The sequence below is a fragment of the Electrona antarctica genome, assembly GCF_951216825.1.
Source record: "Electrona antarctica genome assembly, chromosome: 20".
Lineage (NCBI taxonomy): Eukaryota > Metazoa > Chordata > Actinopteri > Myctophiformes > Myctophidae > Electrona > Electrona antarctica.
In genome coordinates, this window is record NC_136801.1 from 12,298,082 (window position 1) to 12,320,474 (window position 22,393).

At 43.6% G+C, this 22,393-nt stretch overlaps 1 protein-coding gene across 1 annotated transcript; it reads left to right on the plus strand.

Annotated features, from left to right (window-relative positions):
- Nucleotides 1–12,447: 12,447 nt before the first annotated feature.
- On the plus strand, nt 12,448–22,393 carry LOC306912863 (uncharacterized protein; the record flags this gene model as incomplete). Its single annotated transcript, XM_079489318.1, has 4 exons — nt 12,448–13,110; nt 14,926–15,082; nt 15,880–16,872; nt 17,911–22,393. 4 exons carry the CDS (start codon nt 12,448–12,450, stop codon nt 21,777–21,779), a joined length of 5,682 nt encoding a protein of 1,893 aa, XP_079345444.1. The 3' UTR covers nt 21,780–22,393.

A 22,393-nucleotide genomic window follows, 5' to 3' on the forward strand; every position in this document is an offset into this window, starting at 1 on the left:
AGCTGGGGACTCATGCCTCTGCTTTTGATATCCTCCATCTGATTATATTTGTCCACATATACGTTTTTGAGTGGTGCAAACCACTCCAACAACCAGCTTTGTTTGTATCCGTGTTTGTGTGTACCTGTACGTGGGGCCCAAAATAATGAGCATGGTTACTATGGTCACTGACATTACGTCAGACCACAGCTGATCAGGCTATATAAGACCTTGCACCACTCAGTTCACACGGGTGTGATTTTTATTCCTGCTTCTGGTCAGACTGAGGTAAATACATACAAAAACATTAATAGACAATCTACAAGCTCGTTCTGAGCTTGTACATCGGCTATTTTCATTGCCTTTTTCTTGCATAATATTTAACAATTTGACCAATTTGGTATTAAAAAGGTCATACAAGAAATGAATTTGTCACTTTAGAAATGTGCAGATACCCGGCCTGTATACACTTATACTGTATTGGTTTGTTTACTGATGAGTGAGAAAACAATGTTGCACAATGCACATTAAGCACATCATCTGGGGACCTGTGCCACGTGGGTCCCGATCCACAGGTTGATAACCTGCTGTAGTGAACCACTGCTCCGCCCACAAAAGGAATAGTTTAAACCCAGCAGCACTAATGAGGCAGGAACCTGAACCTGCAGCTATGAACCTGCAGCTATCACTGTTACGTTCCAATTAGAAAGGCTCCACCTTTTGGTCCCTCAACTTATGTGCAGAGGAAGTGCGTGCCAGAGTCCTTTAAGAGAGTTAAGCGGGTGAAAGAAAGTACAAGCACGTGAGCCTGCGCTACCGTATAGTAGCACCAGGTGAGAGAGGGGAGAGGGCGCGTCCCAGTAATCCCTGTCAGGGAAGTCATGTCACGGTCATGCACACACACCATGTTATTCCAGGCCGCAACTCTTGCTCTACGCGTGTCATTGTTCCCTTGTCACATAGATCAACTGGTGATGTTTTCCTTGATGATTCCTTACAGGCTAATTTCATTTCTTGTGCTGCTTTAGTCACTATAGTCAGCATATGTTACCGTATGTACAGCAGGCTATGTTTGACAAGGTGTGTGTGTGTGGGTTGGTTTTGTTTTCTGTGTACATACTGTACATACATGCATGCATGCATAGCATACCTGTATAAATGTGAGTGAATGCATAAACTTGTGTGTACAGTGTGCGTGCATGTGTGTGAGTGTAGAGGCTCATGAACAATTGTTCATTGTTTTTTCTTTATTATGCCTATAATCATTATACCCCTCTCTCTTTCTCCCAATTTTGTCATTATGCCAATTCCCAGTCACCTCTACACACACTGGTGTAGTCCCTGTCACTGCTGAACCCAACAGCTGGTCATATGGGAGGGTGTAGACGAGCATGTCTCCTCCGATACACATGGAGTTGCCGGCCACGTTTCACCTGACAGTGGGGAGTTTCACCGGCAGTAGGCCTCATGAAAACACCATCCCACTTCCCACACGTCCTAGATTCAACAGTCAAGGTTTATTTGTCACTCACAGTCACACCTACAGGTACAAGGAAAGCAGTGAAATGCTGGTGAAGCCTGTTTCCGCAGACTATGTGCTATGCAACACAAATCACAACAAGAAGATAATCTTAACCCATTCAAACTAGGCATCTGTGTAATTTTAGATTTTAGCTGCACATCGTCTCCGTCGGGTGGAAACCTCATACTTTATGTCCAAAACTGTGATATTTCAGGATTCAAATTCAAACGTAGCAGATCTACAAGGTTGCCGATAATACTGGATTTGTATTAAAAAAAACAAGCAAAAAATGTATTTGTTCTCTGCCTGCTGAACAGGCACCCTGACCAGCCTGAAGGCCACCCTCATTTCCTAGCTACACAGCCGATCATGTTCGTTGGAGCACACTAGCCAAGCCAGATGCACCATGAGGGATCCGAACCCATGCTCTCTATGGTGGTAGACAGTCAGGAACATTCATCATCATCATTTTTTGACCGCGGTCGAGATCATGGATTTCACAATGCCACGCCAGACTTTACGGTCCTTCATTGCCATCTCCAGTTCCTGCTTACTGATGCATGTGTCCCTAGCGACATCAGGGAACGACAGTTTTCTACCTCTGGTCTGCTTTGAGGCAGGACAGAGAAGAAGGGAAGATATAACCTCATTGTCAGCTCTGTAGCAATGGCCGGCAAACTGTGTTCTTCTGGATCGGACTAGTGAAGAAACACGGGGAAGGTTTCCGTATATTAGATTAGTCAATGGGTGGCTCTTCCAAGACAGATTTTGCGCTCTCATTAGAAGGCGGGTGTAAGTGCCATCCAACCGTTTCTCTAGTTTCCTTGAAAGTGTCCATGTCTCGGAGCCATAGAGTAGAATCGGCTCAACGGTCGTCCTAAATATTTTTACTTTTAAAGAGGGAGTGCCACAATTTTTGTATTTTTCCAGTTATTCATGTGTCTATGAGGTGACAGTACTTCATTAGACACCCTGGAGTAGTTTTTATGTGCAATGGTGTGTTAACTTTGTATTTAGGGTTTCTTCCTATAGGCTGAACCCTTGACAGTCAAACGGGCCAATGAAATAAACAGTAATATAGTGACATCACACTATCAGCCCCTCCCCTAACCCTTCCCCCTTTATCATACGACTACAGCTGTGGGTGCGGCTTCAGTTCAGGTCACTACCCACCAGGCAAACCAGGCATACTTAATGAACTGGTGGGCGTGCCCACATAAAAACAACATTTTAACAAATACTGTACACTTTTTTGAAAACATTATACCTCCTTATATACCAATAAGACCTGCATGATCATGTTTTAGGGTGGGAAAAAATCACGGCACTCCATCTTTAACATCTTACTAAACTGGGATGACCAGATCTTATGCATGTCATTGCAGGCTGACCAGGCCATACCCTTCCTAGTTTGAAAGTCCTTTTGGGAAGAAGATATATATGAACCCAAATACTTGTAGTCATCAACCTGTTTCAGAGGAGTGTTGTTAAGTGTGGAACTTTAGAATGCCACCTATTTGATCTTCTTATTGTAATTAGTTTTATCCATATACTGTTGAGAAATGGATAATCTAAGCAGAAGAATTTCAGCAAATTGTTGCCATGCTGTATTGTTAAGTTGCATGAGATGATTAAAAACTCAAGTGTCTATTGACCACGACTTGTTCCATTAAACAAAAGGCACTGCGACAGGTTGTGAGCTTGTAGATTTGCTATTTTCAATATATATATATATATTTCATGTTTTGAAAATAAAATAAAATGGGGTTACAGGGTAATAAAGTGGTTAAATTAACACTCCAGAAAATAACTGTGTGCAGAGCTACCATCCATCAAAACGTAGTGTCTGCATGAAAAGCTGCAAGGAGTTGCAAATATACGGTACATAAAACACTGTATACATGGGTCATGGCCTGTTTTAAACTGGTCCATATATTTCCAGGTTTTGTCCTCTGTTTCCTCAGATCTTATAAAGTCTTGTAAGCAATCACAAGCAGAGTTTGCCTTCGAGATGCATGTCAGTGACTTGTTATATGGGCAGTTTACAGTGTATTGTTATATGGGCAGTTTACAGTGTATTGTTCAACATTTAGATTACCGATTAGCAGTCACTTCCTTTAATACCTACAGTAGGAAACGAAATACTTTCCAATGAAATTGCTATATTATTTGTTTATAAATATTATTGCGGTTAAATACTGTTTTTATGATTCATTTGCAACCACTTTTTTTTGTAAATCCGACAGAACACAGTTCTATATATAGAACTGTGTTCTATATATATATATATATATATATATATATATATATATATATGAATCCGTCACAGTGGGGTCTTTTGCAGTAGAAACAGTAGACCTCAAAAACCTCAGGAAAATCAATGGGCGGCTTTAGGCCGTAACCTGCTGCTGAACCCGGGACATTAGGAACACTGATATTTAATAGCCCACAGGGACAAGTTAAACAGTGGGTGACTGAGATTCAGCACATCCTTTTGTTGTTGGCTTGAGAAAATGTCAAGGCCAACGCCATGTGTCTGGCTCAGTATATGTGTGTCTGTGTGTGCGGCTGTGCGCACGTGTGTGTGTGTGTGTGTAATTGCGTATGTATGTGTGCGCGTGTAGGTGTCTTTGTGTATGAGCGAGTGTAACAGAGTTAGAAATATGCTTGTATTAGTTTCTACAAAATCACTACTTGCTTTTCAATGTATTGCTTAGAGTACTAAAGCCACCTGGTGGATGAACAGCGCAGCTGCACGCAGTGTCCCTTTGTGCGCACCGTAGTTTGCCTCGGCAGAGGAAAATGGTTTCTATGCTGCAGGTGGGTGCAAGAGAGCTCCGTTGCAAACAATGAATATATCTTTGGGGTTTTATATTAATCATTTGCACTCTTTGTTACACAGATTTGTGTACTGTATGCTGCTGCTGCGCTGTAGATGACATCTGTGTTCATTTATTGTTCATACCAGGTGGGCTTTGTTGAATGAGAGATTTACATGGTGTTTTCATTATCATTGTCTTTCTTGGGCTATTAGTCTGTTCTTTATTTTGTGTAGCCGTTTTGTGTCATTTCACAATGTTCTGTAAGTTTGTTATAAAAATAGCTCTCATTGGGTTAGGTGCTCTATGGAAAAAGAAAGAAACAAGTTAATTAATTACCCACTATACGATCACATTTGCCTCAGAGAGGAAAATGGTTTCTATGCTGCAGATTTGTGTACTGTATGCTGCTGCTGCGCTGTAGATGACATCTGTGTTCATTTATTGTTCATACCAGGAACTCCAAAGTAAAGACCTGAGTGAGAGCAAGTCCTGTGTGGCCGTGTCATCACTTCTACACCATATACATCTCCACCAAATACACAGACAGACACAACCCGTTACACGAGAAAGAAAAAACAGAGAGAAGACAAATAATAACTAAGCATGTGTGCATTCCTATGTCTAATCCAACTGGTGTACTGTATGTGTACAGAGTGTGTGTGTGTGTGTGTGCGTCTGGGGGGGGGTCGGGGGGGAGAATATAAATATGAATCGAGTCCTGTTGATAATCTACTTTGTACATGTTAGTCGTGTGTCCATGTACGGTACACACACACGGTTCGGAATTATGGAAAAAGTCCATTGGCTGGGTATCCAAGATGCCACGGTGTCTGGTATAGAGGGAGGGAGGGAGGCTGGCCGTCTCGCCTGGCCCTGTCCCGCTCTGGGGCTGGCAGGCAGCGCGCTCACAGAGTACAGTCGCTCAGCCATAATCAGGAAGGTTGTCTGATGCGGGTCCCCGTCTCCAGCGTCAGACGGATAAATCACTCTACACCCTGTGGAACACTATCTGGGGCGTTCTGCATAGTCCCCGTCGTCAGCAGACTGGCTGGCCCTCCGCCCGCTCTCGTTCCAGAGCGCATCGGGGCATGAGGAGGCTGAGCCGCGCTGCCCCCAGGAGAGAGACAGAGCCCGCATTCTGCACATAGCCTTAATATCATGTCTTTCATTGCATTAATGTTTGACTGGCGTGGGGGTTGTTGTTACGTCTCCACCGGAGTATACGTGCGGGGCCAGTCAAAAGACATCTGAATGCCTTTCAATGAGACAAGGATCAGAGTGGGGACTCACGTAGCTACTACTGAAATAACAAACATAGGTGTTTGGCATCGGGCGTAATTATAGCGAGGGGCTGTTTCAGCAGACTGAGGCTCTCATTTGTAAAAGAAACGACTATACGGGAAAACACCCCCTAAGTGTTTGATTGTAACTGACAAGAATAGTGGCCAGTTTGACTGCAGCCCTAATTGAATAATGCCTCGTATGAAGTGAATGAGTGGGCGTGCGGAGTGATTTACAGCGCAGAGAAGCGTGCTTATCTCTCTCTCGGCCCTGTGCAGGAAACACAGGGATGTCACCAGGGCAGATTAAAAGCTTGGCACAGCTGATACAGTGTGCTCAAAATGGATGGGGTGGGGACCTCTCTGACTTGTGTGTGTGTGTGTGTGTGTGTTGAGGGCTTGGCTGGCAGGGAGGAGAGGGGAGGCGTGGTGACCCCATGGGTCCTGTTTGGCAGAGAATCCTCGTTGGAAAAAAATAATAAAAAAAGGGAATTCCACTGGAAGTTATTGGGGAAAAAACATGGAATCCACACATTGTACCGTGAATGGAATTCCGAATAGGAAGCATAATTGTGACTTGATCTCTTGTTCGGGGCCACATTTTTTAGTTTACATTCATCTGTACCCTAGGGACAAAAGGAATTTGTATTACCGATGAGGCAGGTTTAAAACACTACTGGAAAAAGTAAAGGAAAGTGTCGGAAAAAGCTTTATAGGCAGGGTCACAATATTGTTAGGAATGCCTCGGTGGGGAACTTAAGCAGCTGCTTTGCCTTTTTAATTGAAGTGAATGTTAAAAACCGCCTCTGGCCACATTGCTGTTGTATTACTTATAATTAACTTCTTGGCAGCTGCCGCTGCTGGTCGGGACCTCTGTCAGCCCTCTTATCTGTCTAACGTGAACAAAGCAAACAGCGGGGGGCATTGTTTACCACGACATAGGGTTAAAATGACAGTGGAGGCAAAAAAAAAAGAAAATGTCTACGATACGTTTTTCTTTCTGTGCAGTTAGCCACCCAAGTATTTCCACCCTTTGATACAGGGGGCAAGACTTCAAGCCAGTGGAATTGAGGGACTACAGCATACACACCGACTGGAAAGAGGTGTTCGGAAACAAAAGCTGGACAGATCATGCAGAGCAGCTGCGCGGAGGACACCAGAGCAAATATAGAAAGAGGGACAAGGGCCAAAACATATCACACATTTTTTCCCATTAACAGCATAGGTTTGAATGTAACGTGGCGCCAATTAGCTGCGGTATAGGCGCTAGGCGGGCTAAAAATAGGGCAAGTGGCAAGCGTGGCGGTGATTGCACGCGGCACGACAAGACAGACATCTGTTATGGCTGCATGTGATTTTAAGCGTAATCATGTGAAGGGGAACAAACAACAGTATTCATATCACCAGCTGGTTCGTCAGACCTCTGACGCAGGTTATGTGACTCTAATGGAAGTTGAGGTTTTGTCACAATGAACGGTTAAGGCCTCCTACTAAGCACATGGCTTCGGTGCAGGCCTGCGCGTTCAGTATGGCTGTGACAGGCCGACAACGCCGTGTTGGCAGATTTTGTGTGAGTAATAATCAACCAGGTCTAGGAAAACAAGCCCAAAAGATGCAACTATAATAGGCCACATGAGCTATTATACCTATGCTGCAGGGGTGCCCAAAAGGTAGATCGCGATCTAAAATGTAGATAACAAAGGCTGTGCAGGTAGATCACATGACATGCCCCTAAAGCAGGGGTGCCCAAAAGGTAGATCGTGATCTACCAGTAGATCACACAGGCTGTGCAGGTAGACCACATGACATGCCCCTAAAATATATAATTTAAATAAATAAATAAATAAATAAACTATTTTTGGCATCTGCCACTTGAATTAAGGTGACTCACTTGATTGATTTACATCAAAAAGGACAGCTCAAAACCACAATGCAATATTGTTTTTCCAACAACAGTATTACAAACTTATATACAAAACCAAATTCTACCAATTCCATTTCCTCCTCTATTTCCCATTCCAAATCCATTTGTCTAATATGTAACTATATTTTCAGCAATGAGATAATATATATTTTTGTTGTGTACTACTGGGTAGATCTGATTGAGCTGGTCATTTTTAAAGTAGCTCTCAAGTGTAAAAAGTGTGGGCACACCTGCCCTAAAGAGTATTTCATAATATATTGAAGAAAAAAAACATTTCTCCCCCTCTATTTCCCATTCCAAGTGCATTTGTCTTATACTGTACAGAATGTAACACGAACTCTACTATTCCGAAGCCCCCTCAGGTACATATTTAAACTATTTTCAGCAATGGTATAATAATTGATTTGGTGGGTAGATCTTGCCGAGCTGGTCATTTTGAAAGTAGTCAAAAAGTGTGGGCACCCCTGGACTATAGGGTGTGTAGGATGGGTGACAAATTCCAAATGTACTTTGTCAATGAATTTAGCTTTCTCTCTCCATTCTGTCATAAACTATAGTAAAACCAAACCAAAACAGGGTGGCGGTGGCTCAGGGGGTAGAGTGGCTGGATGGTAACTGCAAGGTTGCCAGTTCAAACCCGGGCTCCCCCAGAGTTGGTGTCGAAGTGTCCTTGCACTATATATTTCTAAAACTATGAAACATTTCAAAGATTTCTTTTCAGGCAAACATGTCCACCGTAAGATGAACCTAAATAGGTTTGAATGGGGTTTCTAGGTGTAAGTATGTAGGACTAGTAGCATGCCAACGTTTGTGCTATTGCCATTGAGAATGCATTGGGCGTTTAAGTTAAATACGGGGGGGGGACATATTTTGTCATAATTTCTCCCCCCTCCCTATTCCAAAGCCCCCCCAGGTACATTATATATTTAAACTATTTTCAGCAATGGTACACTTATTTTTTCAGTGGGTAGATCTTGTTGAGCTGGTCATTTTGAAAGTAGATCTCACGTCATAAATGTGTGGGCACCCCTGCTATACTGTATGATACATCGGCTATTTGAAAATAGCAGATCTACAAGCTTGTAAATCGTGAAATAAAATGTGGAATATTTGGAATATTTATGAAACACAAATGTGGTATGGGGCTCCCTGGCACCAAACATTTTCAGATGGGGGTTAAGGACAAATTAATTTGGGGGTCCATGATGTGAAAATATTTGAGAACCACCGGTTTAAATAATAATAAATAAATGTGGAAGCAAGCTCAAATACTTTACAGAAAAAGAAGCCCAACGTTGCCTATAATAAGCGGACTTGGCAACACTGGTGACATGGGTCCGCAACGGTCGCTGCTCTATCCCTGTGTGCCCACCCATTCTTTTAGCGCCTCTAATTTCACCGTTTGCTAGAGTCCCTTATCTCTGGAGTGGAGGGCTGGAATGAGGGGCATGCGGGCTCCCGGCCTACCTGTTTACTCTGGAGGCTTCCTCCATTGTTCCCCCAAGCTTCCTTTTAAGGATTTTTCACATTTTTGTGCTCAGAGTTAAGAGTTGTTTTGGGAACAGGTCGTGCGGTGGGTGCATTGGGAGCCCGCCGTGGCATTCCTGCATTCTTCCATCTCTGCCTGGTCAGACTCAGCATGGATTCCTTCCTTCCTAGAACTCACTTTCTCTCTCTCTCTCTTTCTTTCTCCTGTCTGACTTTCTTTCTCACTCACTCTCTCTCTCTCTCTCTGGGTTTCACCAACTAGTAGTTGACTACCATAACCACTAGCAGCAGTCAAACTAGTCAAGGATTTTTCTTTACTATTAATTTATTATGATTCATATTTTCTGCATGCTGTGGAACCTGTAACAATTGTACTCTTAATACATCCATGGGTAATAGTTGTCAAACTAATCATAGTTTATTTTCTAAGCTGAAACCAAACTAGTCTTTTTAATACCTTTCCCTCCGTTACAACCAGGTTCACAGTGGAATGATGTCATCCCCCTTTTAGACTAATCCCTTCAGGACCGAAATAGCCCCACATCTTAGTTTTGGTAACTCTTATGCAACCTGAGAGAGAGAGAGAGAAAATAGCTGTTAAACGTCAACATGACCGGGCTAATACCCCCCATAATACGCTGGTATCTAATTTAGATTAGATTCAATTTATTGTCAATTTATTGTCACTGTACAGAGTATACAAATACTTAGACAATCTACTCCACTACACTTCTAAATACAGCTGCCTTTCTAGATTCAAATATAAAATAATAATAATAATCATAATAATAAATAAAATATATGTTTTATTATTGAATTTAATGTCAAATGTGTGTTTTTAGGTCACACACTTCTTGAAGTACATTTGCATGAAGGTGAAGGAAAAGGCTGACCTCTCTGTGGTCATAACCTCTTCCCTGGTCACTTCTCTGTGGTCATAACCTCTTCCCTGGTCACTTCCCTGGCCTGCTTTAAGTGAAAGGTGAACCGTGGTGCGCTGCTCTGCTCATCTGGGTTCATTTAAAACAGTGCTTTTCTCCCGAGGGTCCTGGTGAGCCCCTTTAATCCTTGTTATCTAAAGACGTCCTCAACAAGATTACACCCCTGCTAGAAAATTACAACCACTTACCTGCATACCATCTGCTCCAATTTGGCCCAGCTAAGATCCATGAAATGTTCTTATTCTATATGTAAACAGTGTGCTTAGCTTAGTTGCTTATGTAGCAGTACCACAATAAGGCTGGTATACTCTCTACGCAGGCCATGTAATATACCGTAGTAAAGCTAAGACATTAGCTAAGAATTGAGTTCATTTTGTTTTATTTATGTTTTTAAATGAATTGCTATGAATAATGAATAGGTTGTACAACACCAAAGGAAAGTCCTGCTATTGAAAATAGGTTCCCAGGTTTATATTTAAAAAGAATATGCAGTGTTCAAGTATCGTAAACACATTAGAATGACAGGAGTATAACGCATGTCAAGAAGGTTTACCATACCTGCACTACTGCATGACACACCTACAGTACGAGGGGGATTTTCTCTCTCACACACACACACACACACACACACACACACACACACACACACACACACACACACACACACACACACACACACACACACACACACACACACACACACACACACACACACACACACTCTACTGCGGTAGCGGAGATTAACTTTAAGCAAAGATTAAGCAAATTAACTGTGATGGAGCCTCCCGAAATAACTTGTTGCTGAGCAGTTGGTTTCAGCGACGGTCATGATGTGGAGCACGCGATAACATTTTATGGATACTTTCAAAACATTTGGGATGTTCACAATGCTGATATAGGTGAGTTCATACATTTCCAAATAGGTACTTATGAAAGTGAATTGCTATGGATGGTTGTCACCGAACGTATTCAGAAGTGTTCAGCTAATGTTGGCCAGTTCAATGACTAGCTGCGCATTGCTCCTCAAGGCTTACTGTAAATGGGTCGCACAGCCATGCTGTTTTCCAAATCCAAAACTATTGCAATTTACAATATAGGCATTAAGCACACACTCTTAATCCAGCGCGATTTACAGTAAGCAAGGTAAACACAAGGTAATTACATCAAATGCATAGAAATCAGTCTAAACAGTACATAAAAAAATAATCTCTAATTGAAACTATACAAATTTAGGATACCAGGTCTACAAATGAACCTGGCATAACATGCTATCTAAATTATATTTTATCTTTTGCATAAGCCTGCAGGGTCGTCAAGGTTAGGGCTACGGGCTAAGGTGGAGTCTGAATTATTATGCACTTAATTTTAGTGACAAAACACTTTTATTCGTGCAAATCAAACTGTTATAATGACAAATTACCAAAAGTGCATGGAAACTAAATGAATGTACATTTAGTATTAATGTTATAATGTATGTTCTTCTCTATACATAATGATATACTGTGCTATTCACATTGAGAAACAATATTACAATTATTGTATTAAATGTATTTACAATATATCAATTTATGTATTGTTCAATGTTCATACAATATTGCTATCCTTACTGCATAATATATGCCATTCCATACTGAGATTATTTGAATCAGTGACGACTGATTATCGTCAGTCAAAATGTCTGATGCAAATTATTTAATAAATGTCCCTTTTTAGTATTTCTAACAATATATCCTTTTAATAAAACCTTTATTATCATAGTTTGTGTGCTATGTAAATCTGTTGCTGTGCTATTCTGTTTACCCAAAGCCAGCTAATCAATTAAGTGCCACCTGTCAACAACATGTCACCTGTCAATTATCCGGTGGCCCTTTAACCTGATAGCAGTAAACAGCATTATGTTCTCAACATGTGACCCAGGCTGTTTACAAATATGCCAACCAGCACACATTCTAAGCAGTGTTGAAAAATGTTTGTAGACTATGTTTCTTCACTGACAGAAATAAAAAGAATAATACAAATAAATTAAAACTAAGCTATGAGTAATTTTGACAATTTTGTCAACAAATATAAACTAGACTAAAATGTTATAACCAAGACTAAGACAGGTCATTATATGTTTGGTTGCGCTCTGGTGTGGTCTGAAAATAGCAGATCTACAAGCTCACAACGTGTCGACATTATGTCTCTGCCCTAGTGAAAAGAGGCTATACATTATTTAAAAAAAGTTTCCCTAACTGACAGTGATTTGACTAATGCTAAATGCTAAATAAAAGGGCACTTTTAGCAAAGAAATGAGAAAATAGCTCTCAACGCATCAGCTATTTCCTGGGTGAAGATGCAGTGTACGACATGGAGTCTGGAGGGCAGTTTTTTTTACTGACGGGTAAAAGGGTAGGGGCTCCTTTGATGTCTGTGTGTGCATGTGCATGATATGTACTATAAGCCTGTACTGTGTCTCCTTCCTTCCAGCCCGCCAGCTGTAATGAACGAGATGGGGCCTCGGAGGATCCCCAGGGAACCGTCCTCGGGGAGCGGCTACAACCTGGGCACCTCGCGCCACCCCAACCTCATCGACCCCATATCCAACAAGCGCATCTGCTTTTACAAGAGCGGCGACCCACAGTTCAGCGGGCTGCGCATGGTCATCAACAGCCGCACCTTCAAGTCCTTCGACGCCCTCCTGGACAGCCTGTCCAAAAAGGTGCCCCTGCCGTTCGGCGTGAGGAACATCACCACGCCGCGGGGCATCCATGCCGTGCACACCCTGGACGAGCTCGAGGACGGCAAGTCCTACATCTGCTCCGACAACCGCAAGGTCAAGCCCATCAACCTGGCGAAGGCCAGCAAGAAGCTGCCGCCGTGGTATCACGCCAGGCCCCTCACCGGGCGCCGCACGGCCGTGCAGCAGGCCAGGCGGCGGCAGCGCCCCAGGCGGGCTGTCGTGCTCAGACAGAGGCACAAACACGGCAAACAGGAGCCTGTGGTCGTCCGCACACCCAAGAGGCTGACGGTCTTCCGCAACGGCGACCCCACCATGAGGCACACCGTGATGCTTCAGAGGAGGACCACGCCCACCTTCGAGTCTCTGCTGGATTACGTGTCCCAGATGATGCAGTTCCATGTGGTCAAACTGTACACGCCCGACGGCAGACGTGTACGTTTTTGTCAATTTACAATTTAACATGAACGCATTTAACACCAGTAAGACGCCTGAGGGCGAGAAGCAACCTGGCCATATATTCGACTGGCCATATATGGAGCGTGTCTTGAGTGTACAGGGTGTGATGAAGTCAGATCAACATATGGAATGTCAGAACAGGTCAGCTCCATATATGGAGATCTAAGGGTGGCAGCGGGGGCAGTGTCTTGAGTGTACAGGGTTTGATGAGGGTCCAGGTAGGGCCGGGCCTTAATTTTCGGGCCTGTTGAGAACTCTAGTTTTCGCCGGCTGCCCAGGCGTGGCTGCACAAATAACTTTGGGGCAGGCCCGTCTAGAGTTTAAATGGAAAGGTATCAGGTCAAAAGGGAGACATCGAAGAGGAAGGATGGATGGGGAAGGATAAACATATGGATTGTCAGAACGATGGGCTTAATATCCCTGATGATGTCATAGTGATGTCACGAGACCTGGGCACAATATATGGGGTCTTTCCCCATGTATGGGGATTTTGAGTGACGAAAAACGCACGATTCCATAATTAACCTTCGGGCGCAATGACTCACCACCAGAACTATTTCCTGTCAACGGCACCTATTGGCTCACTAGGCCTATGTAAGGCATATATTTAAATGACCAGAACATGAAGAAAGGATTAACTTGCTTCACAAACTAAATCACAACATTAGGCTTTGCATTTTCATTTGCATTACGGAACACATACACACACAGCTAGACATTAGCTACAATATGCTTCGCAAGGATGGTTTGTGTACAGGAAATTATGTTCTAAAAAAAAAGAAAAGGAAAATGCTTGGGAAAAAAGTCCAGTCCTGTAATTTTATTCTAATCACAAAACCGGGCGATGGCACTATATCTTCACTCTTAGGGCCATCCGCCTGACTGACCCCAGGCAGGGTCACACAGAGTTTGTGTGTGAGAGAGAGAGTGAGAGGTGTTAGGCAGAGGTGTTAGGCCCCGATATGAGCAATAATCTAATTGCTTTTAATATTCTGTATCCTATTATAGGCTGTAGACAATAGCAGGCAGCAGCGTATAGGAAACTGGGTCGATACCTACCTCCCTTTTTACAGGCGTCTTCTTTGTGATGACAGTGAAGCCACAGGAAGTCGTTAATGATGTCAGTTATTATGTCACTCTCAGTCTCAACACTGGATACACTGGATGCTGAATAAGGAGCAGAGGTTGCAGAAAGGTTGGATAGATAAATACAAAGGACTAAAGGAAAAACGTGTTTTAAAGTGTTACGGATGGTCATGAGCATTGCAAGTACCAGCTGTCAGGGCCCTCAGCTGGGAGCCATCCTTCCTTCATGTTTCGGACCTTTTATCCCAGAACATCCGGATGGTGCGGGGCCCGCAGTTTAGGGACGTCTCCCTGCAGCTGGACTCGGGGGACTAGGCATGGCAGGGGCGTCCTACTCCCTGAGCCAAGTGTGAACCTGGCCGCATACCTTCTGCTTCCTTGACTGGGAGATATTAGTGAGGCTAAGATTGGCCTGCTCCAGGGTTCATTTATAGGCCAAATATACCTGACATTTTCATGTAGAGTTAACATGTTTTGTTAAAGAATAACAGAGGAGAAGTCATACACTGGGATATCTCATTCTACAGTAGCCCATAGTCTGCATTATGGGATAGGCCTGGCTGCAGAGGAACGGAAGTGGGTTCTCATTCAATTGATTTCCTCCTGTTTTAGTAAAAAAAGGTGCATATTTCTAAGGACACTCTCCTTTTACTCTAAATAATTTCCTCCTAAAACTGAACCCACCTTTCTTTCTGTCTTCTACAGGTGGATGGCCTTCCAACTTTGATACTGTGCTCTGGAACTGTTGTGGCTGCGGGCAGGGAGCCTTTCAAGGCTAGCGACTACGATGCCCAGAAATCTCCTGCACCAACATGGCTGCCCACCAACAAAATAGGACCTAGAAGAATAAGACCAAAGCACCGTAAGTCTATTTCAACGTTTTGTATTTTATTTGTCGATATATATTATCATATCACTGGGGATTTGTTTCTGATTTACTTTTAAATACAAATTCATAATTATGAAGGATGTTGATTTATGCCATTAATATACTGATCATTTCCAATTTGTTATACTCCATACTTTTACTCCACTACATTACATTACAGAGTCAAATATTGAACTTTTTACTCCACTACAATTATTAGTAAACTTTAGACTTTGTAGATTTGGATTATTATCACAAAACATCTAAAAGCTCACAACGTGTCGTATCGAGACACGTTGTGAGCTTGTAGATCTGCTATTTTCAAATGATTTTTTTATACATTTGAAACCTGTAAAAATTTAATATAGTATATTTTGATACCAATACTTTTATACTTTTACTCAAGTACATTTTGAATTCTAAAACAAATGTCGAGTACCACCACTGATACCTCAGTCCAATAAACCTGCGTGCTATAATCTACCAGCTCCCAGTCCACTCATGGGATGAACAGTGAGAAAGTGCTGAGGCGGTAGTATGCCTCATAATACTGCAGATTACCTACATGCCCTCTCTCTCAATGCCACGGACAGCTGTAAGGTGCATTATGAACAGTGGATAGGGCTTCTTTGTTTTGCCATTCTAAAGTCTTGTCTAACATTTTCTCCTTCTCTTCTTTTTTCATGCATCTTGGATATTCCCTCTCCAACAACTGGATTATCCTCACATAAATCCTGGGAAATTCACCTCATTCTCGTTTTATTCTTTGAACTCCGTTTACCTCTAAAAAGGTAAAAAGAAGTCCATGACGAATACCTCTAAATCGAGGCTTTACTCCCCATCCTCCGAGCGACACTTTTTGAACCAGATACGGAACTCCATCACAGGGAGCTCATATGACTTCCCCAGCCACGTGACGGGGTCCATCGAGCTGGAGACGTGCCACATGCTGGAGTCTGTCGCCGAGACGGAGGGGGAGGAGCCCTGTTTCGAGGACGGAACCGAGGAAGGCTGCCCGCCGGGGGACGACGACATCGAGAAGTCCTTCCGGGTGAACCAGGACGGGAGCATGACAGTGGAGATGAGAGTGCGTCTGACCGTGAAAGAGGAGGAAACCGTCCACTGGACGACCACCCTGACCCGGTCCAGCGTGGCCAATGAGCTCAGCATAAACGGCTTGCCTGAGCCGGAGACCCAGGAGGAGAGGAACTCGACGGAGTCCAACCCACTGGCGTCACAGGTCGAGTCCACGGAGGAGCCACTGCTACTGGAAAATGGAATTCCCAGTGAGGATGAGAATAAAGGGGATAATATGGCAGCACAGTCAGATGCGTCATCCCCCAGGAGAGCGGCTACACCAGGTCCCCGGGGATTTAGGCATGAGCGCACCTCCGTGGAGAGCATTAAATCGGTGACACCGGAGGGAGTTCATGAGGGCATGGTGGGTTCATACTCCTACACGGAACAAACACAGAGCGGGGAGTTGACCGAGCAATACTGCGTGGTCAAACAGAGCAGCACCAGGCCGGTGCCCAAGCCAAGAAGGCTCAACTCTGTGGACGGCAAACACCAAAGCACCTTCAAATCAGAAGGAATGAGTGAGATTCTACAGGTGGTTCAGAACAGCGGAGAGGAGGTTACAGAGTCTGTCTTACACATATACGAGCAGCAGGCGTGCCAGGATAATTATCTCGCAAATAGCCACTTCGGCGCACAGGACGTGTCCATGTCTGCATTTCTTTGCGGGCGACCGGCCACCTCGGACGCGACACAGTGTTCCACTGGTAATAATTTTGAAACAGAGCTCGGGAGGCCCTCCACAGCTTCAGAGTCTATCGGCATCTGGAGGGCCGACAACGTTTCACCGTTGTTTGATTTCCCAGCGCCACCGGAGATGGACTGTCCACCATCGACAAAAAAGAGAAAACAAAAACAAGTCTTGCCCAAACCAGCTAAGGGTGGAGCTTCGTTTCAGTTACGGTCACAGTCAGAAAGTCCCCAGCAAAGAGTAGCTAAGAAAGCTAAGAAAATGTCCCCAAAGCCCAAAGGAATCATGAAGCAAGTTCGGGGCATTAGATCACCAGGGAAGAGAGCTAAGCAAAATAAGGCAGATGAATTAGAGAACAACAAAATGGTCAAACCATTTTCCAGTACTGGCTTCCTAAAAGGAATTTATGGAAATAAACCTAATCATGTCAAAAGTGCAAGTGACAAGAATAGACATTCACCACAAAAAAAGGATGACAAAGGAGTTCACACAAAGAGCTCAGAGTCGACACGCACTGTTAGAGAAGCATTGAAATATACGATTAATGATCAGAACATATTATCACCATTGAAAGACAAGAACGGCGAGGCCATGTCTTTTGAAAAGAACATGCTGGATGTGGCTCCCACTGAACAAAGCCCATCCAGGGGGAAACTAGAACGTCAGAACTCAATGCATAAGGAGAGAAAAAAAGGCAGGGAGTCTTCTGACCTCAGTGAATGCATGTCACTCCCTGCATGCAACTCCTCCAGTTCTGTTAATAATGAATATGTTGAGCACTGGTTGGAGAAGGCCCAGCCCAACCCTAGCATCTACCCAAATGAGGACAATCAAACAACACAGAACAGAACAGAGATTGGTCCTACGTCCAATGAAACTTTAGAAACTATCCCATCGCCAGGTTGTTCACTAAAATGCAACGTGAAACAGAGAATCCAGTCCTTTGAAAACAAACAATCATTGTCAAGTTCACCGCTGGAGGAAACTTCAGTGAAAACGGCAGTCTACAACTGCTTACCACCGTCTAATAATAACTCTAATAATAACTCTTTAGAAGAGAAGTCCTCGTCCCCCGAGACCCCAACAATGGCGTGTTCAGACAGTCAAGTGGAAAACAAATCAACACCTAAAGAAACCTCAGTTCCAAAGACGACTGTGGATAAACCGAAGCTATCAGACACTGTAATAGAGGCCTCCTCGGTGCACAGCACTCCATTATACATGGAGTCATCACTGAGTCTAACATCAGAGGGTGTTAGACCTGTATCTATCAGTCCCACATCTGACCAGCAGCCGTCACCACCTCCAGACTGCACCATGGAAAAGACACAGAGTCCGCCCACGATGACAGACAGCCCTTTATCAAGAAATCCGTCAGTGAGAAAGGCACGGCTGGTAAGTAATCTCTCTTTTGAGAGGAAAATGTCTCTCAGAAAGGCTTCGCTAGAAAAATCTGCTTTAACAAGCGATGCTGCTTTGGAGGCAACAGCAGCATCCGTTCCTGTTGAGATGGCAATTGAACACACTATGACATTAAACAGCCCGGTGTTGAATAGCACACAACAGCCAAGCAAAGATGATACACCAACATCAAATGGTGTCTTAGATTTGGCTGCTAGTAGTCCTTCATATTGTGTGTCTGCATCACCAACTAGTTTAGTATCTGATCAGAGAGCTTCATCTGCGAACCTATCGTCAGATGAGGACCCAACCCCAACCAATAATCCCCTTACAGAGACAAAAGCAATTAAAACATCTCAACTCTCCACTCAAAAAGTGTCATCATCACCTAAACTCCTGGCAAAAAAGGTCAAAATGGAAAATAGCAGCAGAGTCTCTACTGAGAAGTCAGAACTTCCAAATGATCTTCTTATTAAAAACAAACCAACATCCAGGAGTCCTTCGCTGGAAAGGGCTACACTAATGAGAAACACCTCTATATCATCTAATCACCGCTCCCTGGATGAAAGTATGTCACCGAGCCTGGCTACAAAAAAGATAGCAACACTAAAGAGCAGCCCCTCCATAGAGAGAAAGCCGTTACCCAGTAAAGATATTTTGCAAAAGAAACCCTCTCCATATACTCAGTCACTGGAAGTGCTGTCACCAAAGCTCAAGTCAAAAAATAAGCTATTGTCCAGACATATGTCACTTGATAATGCAGAAAAAGAGCAGAAAAACCAGACACTGAAAAGATCACCCTCACTACAAAAACGCAAAGAATCACAGTTGGAAAAATCTACTTCCATGCCTCTGAATAATTTAAAAGATGAAAATGAGCAGACTACGATCAACGAAGAAAAGTCAATACAAGAGAAATTGATGGTAGAAACCCAGGTGATGACACAGCCATTAAATATGCAGAGCCAGCCAAACATTGGACCTGTGCTTGAAAAGCTCTGCTACTCCATTAAATCAATTAGACAAATCACACATAACCGTCCATCGTGTCTGGAGAAGTCCAACAGTTTGCCTGACTTTTCCGGTCACGTGGCCTCAATTTTTGGCTCATCAACTAAAGCTCTCTTGGCTTTTCTGTCTGTTATGACTTTAAAAGAAGGCCTTTCTAACTTAAACACGAACACAACACTTAAAATGAATGCAAACGATGTAAGCTGTGCTGAGGCTCTGAAAATGATCGATTCTCTTAAAGAACTTGCAAACATTGAGGATGACCAGAAGCTGAAAAATAGTCTGTCAGATTTGCAAAAGTCAACTTCAACACAACTTCTGCAAAGCTGGAAGGGTTTTAAGCAACTCAGTGAAGAATACAAGAGTCGTACCCCTACACCAAATAACTCGGAGCATGAGCGTTTGACTGTGTCAAGCAATGCTGATGAAAATGTTATTGATGAGATAATCAATGAACTTGGCATACCTGACGAGCTCAAGAAGGAGCTGGTTGCAATGCCTGAGAACATAAGAACTGAGAGCGATGATGACGGAAAGATGGACGCCAAAACAATTGCAAAAGTCAATTTAGACTTCTACCACACAGAAGAAGGCGCTAACGATAGCGAGCTCGATCAAAATGAAGAGCAGAATTCACAAGATTCGCAAGGTGAGGTTCATGCTGACAAGACAAGCTCTCCCGGCTCTCTGGATGACAAAGACATAAGGGAAAAGGTTGAGGACACGCAGTCACCCAGTAAGGCAGACAGTGGAGAAGCGCTCAACTGCATGGGACTAAATGTCAGCAGTGGAGAGAGCGGTTGTAGTCTAGATGTGGAAGGGCGGTCAACTTCAGAGGGAGAGGAACCAGACAATAAATGTCCACAGCAGCAGCGCAGCAAAACAGTCAACTCACCTAGAAAAGAAAGATCCGTTAAGCAGGCGTCTACCTCAGATGAAGAGGAACGCCACTTCGAACACAAGGAGCTAAATGTTATTATTGAAGAAAGTTTGTCAGAGGCAGGCCGGCTGGATAGCTTGGAGGAACAAGACAGTCAGTTTGACGATCATTTATGCCGCGAGAAATCCTCTGATCTACAGGATAGCAGAGAGGAGAGTGAAAATACATCTATGTTGGACAAGGTCAGTTTGGAGTTCGAACACCGTGCTAACAATTTGATAAACCTTCAAAGCACATCAAAGCTACATTGTGATTCTGATGTCGACGAAGACAGTGGGAATGACCACAGAAGTTGTGGAGAACACACCGAAGAGGTAGAACACACCAAAGCAGACGATGAACCGGATAGCCAATCCAAAGAGAGTGGAAAACGTGAAAAGGTGGAGGAAGAGCCAAAATGTAATTCTGAACAAAAATTACAATCCGTGGCAGAGAGGATAAATAAGTTGGAAAAACAGGTGGCTGACTCGAGCCAGGAAAAAAATAGTTCACTAGTCAGACACTCGTCAAAAAAAGAAGCGCCTGTTATTACAGACGTCGCACCACCCCAGGCAGTCCTCTGCACTGGAGCAGCACTGCAATCTTCGTTATCTTTTAGCTATGACTGCAGTGGTGTCATAACCAGAGAGCCAGAGCGCAGAAAGGTCAAGTCCATTAAAGAGATGTTCATGGCCAAAAGTGTCGGAGACATTCAGTACGGTCAAAGGAGATTCCCAAGCCCGAACACCTCTGAGCTGTCGGACTACAGAACAGAGACTTCAGACAGCGGCGGTTATCAATCTCAATCGAGTGATCCGTCCAGTGGCGACGATGACTCATCCAGGAAGTCAATCGCCAAAGGCTTGGTGATGCGAACGATTGAGAGACTTTATGGCAAGAAAGACACCAACACTAATGGTGCTCAAGGTGAAAGGCCGTCCTCTGCACAGAGTACGGCTGCAAGCATTTTCTCCAAAGTAATGTCCGATTTGTCTTACCTCAGTTCCACCAATAGCGAAGCGCCGCGATGCATCACGTTGCACGCAGGACAGGTCGGACCTGTAGATGTCACAATTGATGAAAAGAAATGGCTTGTAAAGGAAAATCAGATCAGAAAGTCTATCTCAGAGCCAGTTAGTATAAACAAAGCCTTTGACGAACCTCCCAAAGATGAGGAAGCAAATGATAACACAAAAGAGAAAGACCCATACTCCCCTGTCAATACCAAGTCTGATTCAGAAGACAAAGACAAATCAAAGTGCATCTACTTCTCTGTTCGCCAGACCAGTGACTCAGACATACAGGAAGCTCAGGGTGACCAGAGCAGTACAAATGTTGAAATGTTGACATGTGTGTCACAATCAAAGGAGGAGTCAGAGGAAACCAGGAGTTGGGCAGAGAGGAACGGAACGCTGCCCAATGCCGAGTTTAAAATGCTGGATAACAAAGTTCACCCACTGGTGGACGGTCCTCCCGATGGCCAGGTTATAGCCAAGCAGCCTGGGAAGGGCCATGGCGTCGTGAGACCACAGGAACCAGACATGTTGGACATATTGTATAACTTTTGTGGTCAGAACTGTCCCATCCTGTGATTGGGCTAATCCATTAAACATGGAGGACATTATCAGGCTACAGTAAAAACAATTACCAGTGCCTCAATTTCCAATGTTGCCATGGCTTAAATATAATATCGTATGGCAAGTTGGCTCATTCTGTAACAATTTTCCAACACCACATTTTATTACACATTGCATTAATGTTCATTAATGCTTGACATTTTATAATGTACCTTCAGCAAACCCTTTAATACATGGGTTCACACCCATTGTTTAATAATGTAATATATTGTAAATAATTGTTGTATATAATATTTGCAAAGTAAAATCATCACCATTTTGAATTTGCCATTGACCCTGCAGTGCAGCAGCTAGTATCTCGCTGAGTTTGCCTGTTCACCGTGCATGAGCATCTAGGGCATTACTGTAATCTTGTTTCACAAAGCTTAAAACAGATCAAGTCCCCGCAGATGCCACAGGCAATAAGGCCAATCCCATTGCACGCGCTCTGCCTGTCCATTCGGCCTGCTGGTCACTCTTGCAGGCACAGAGCAACTGAACTGTTGCAGTGGTTGTTTACAGTAATTGTTAAGTGTGTGAATAGCAGGTTTGGTTTGGTCAATTTCCTATTGTTTTCCATTAGTTGTATA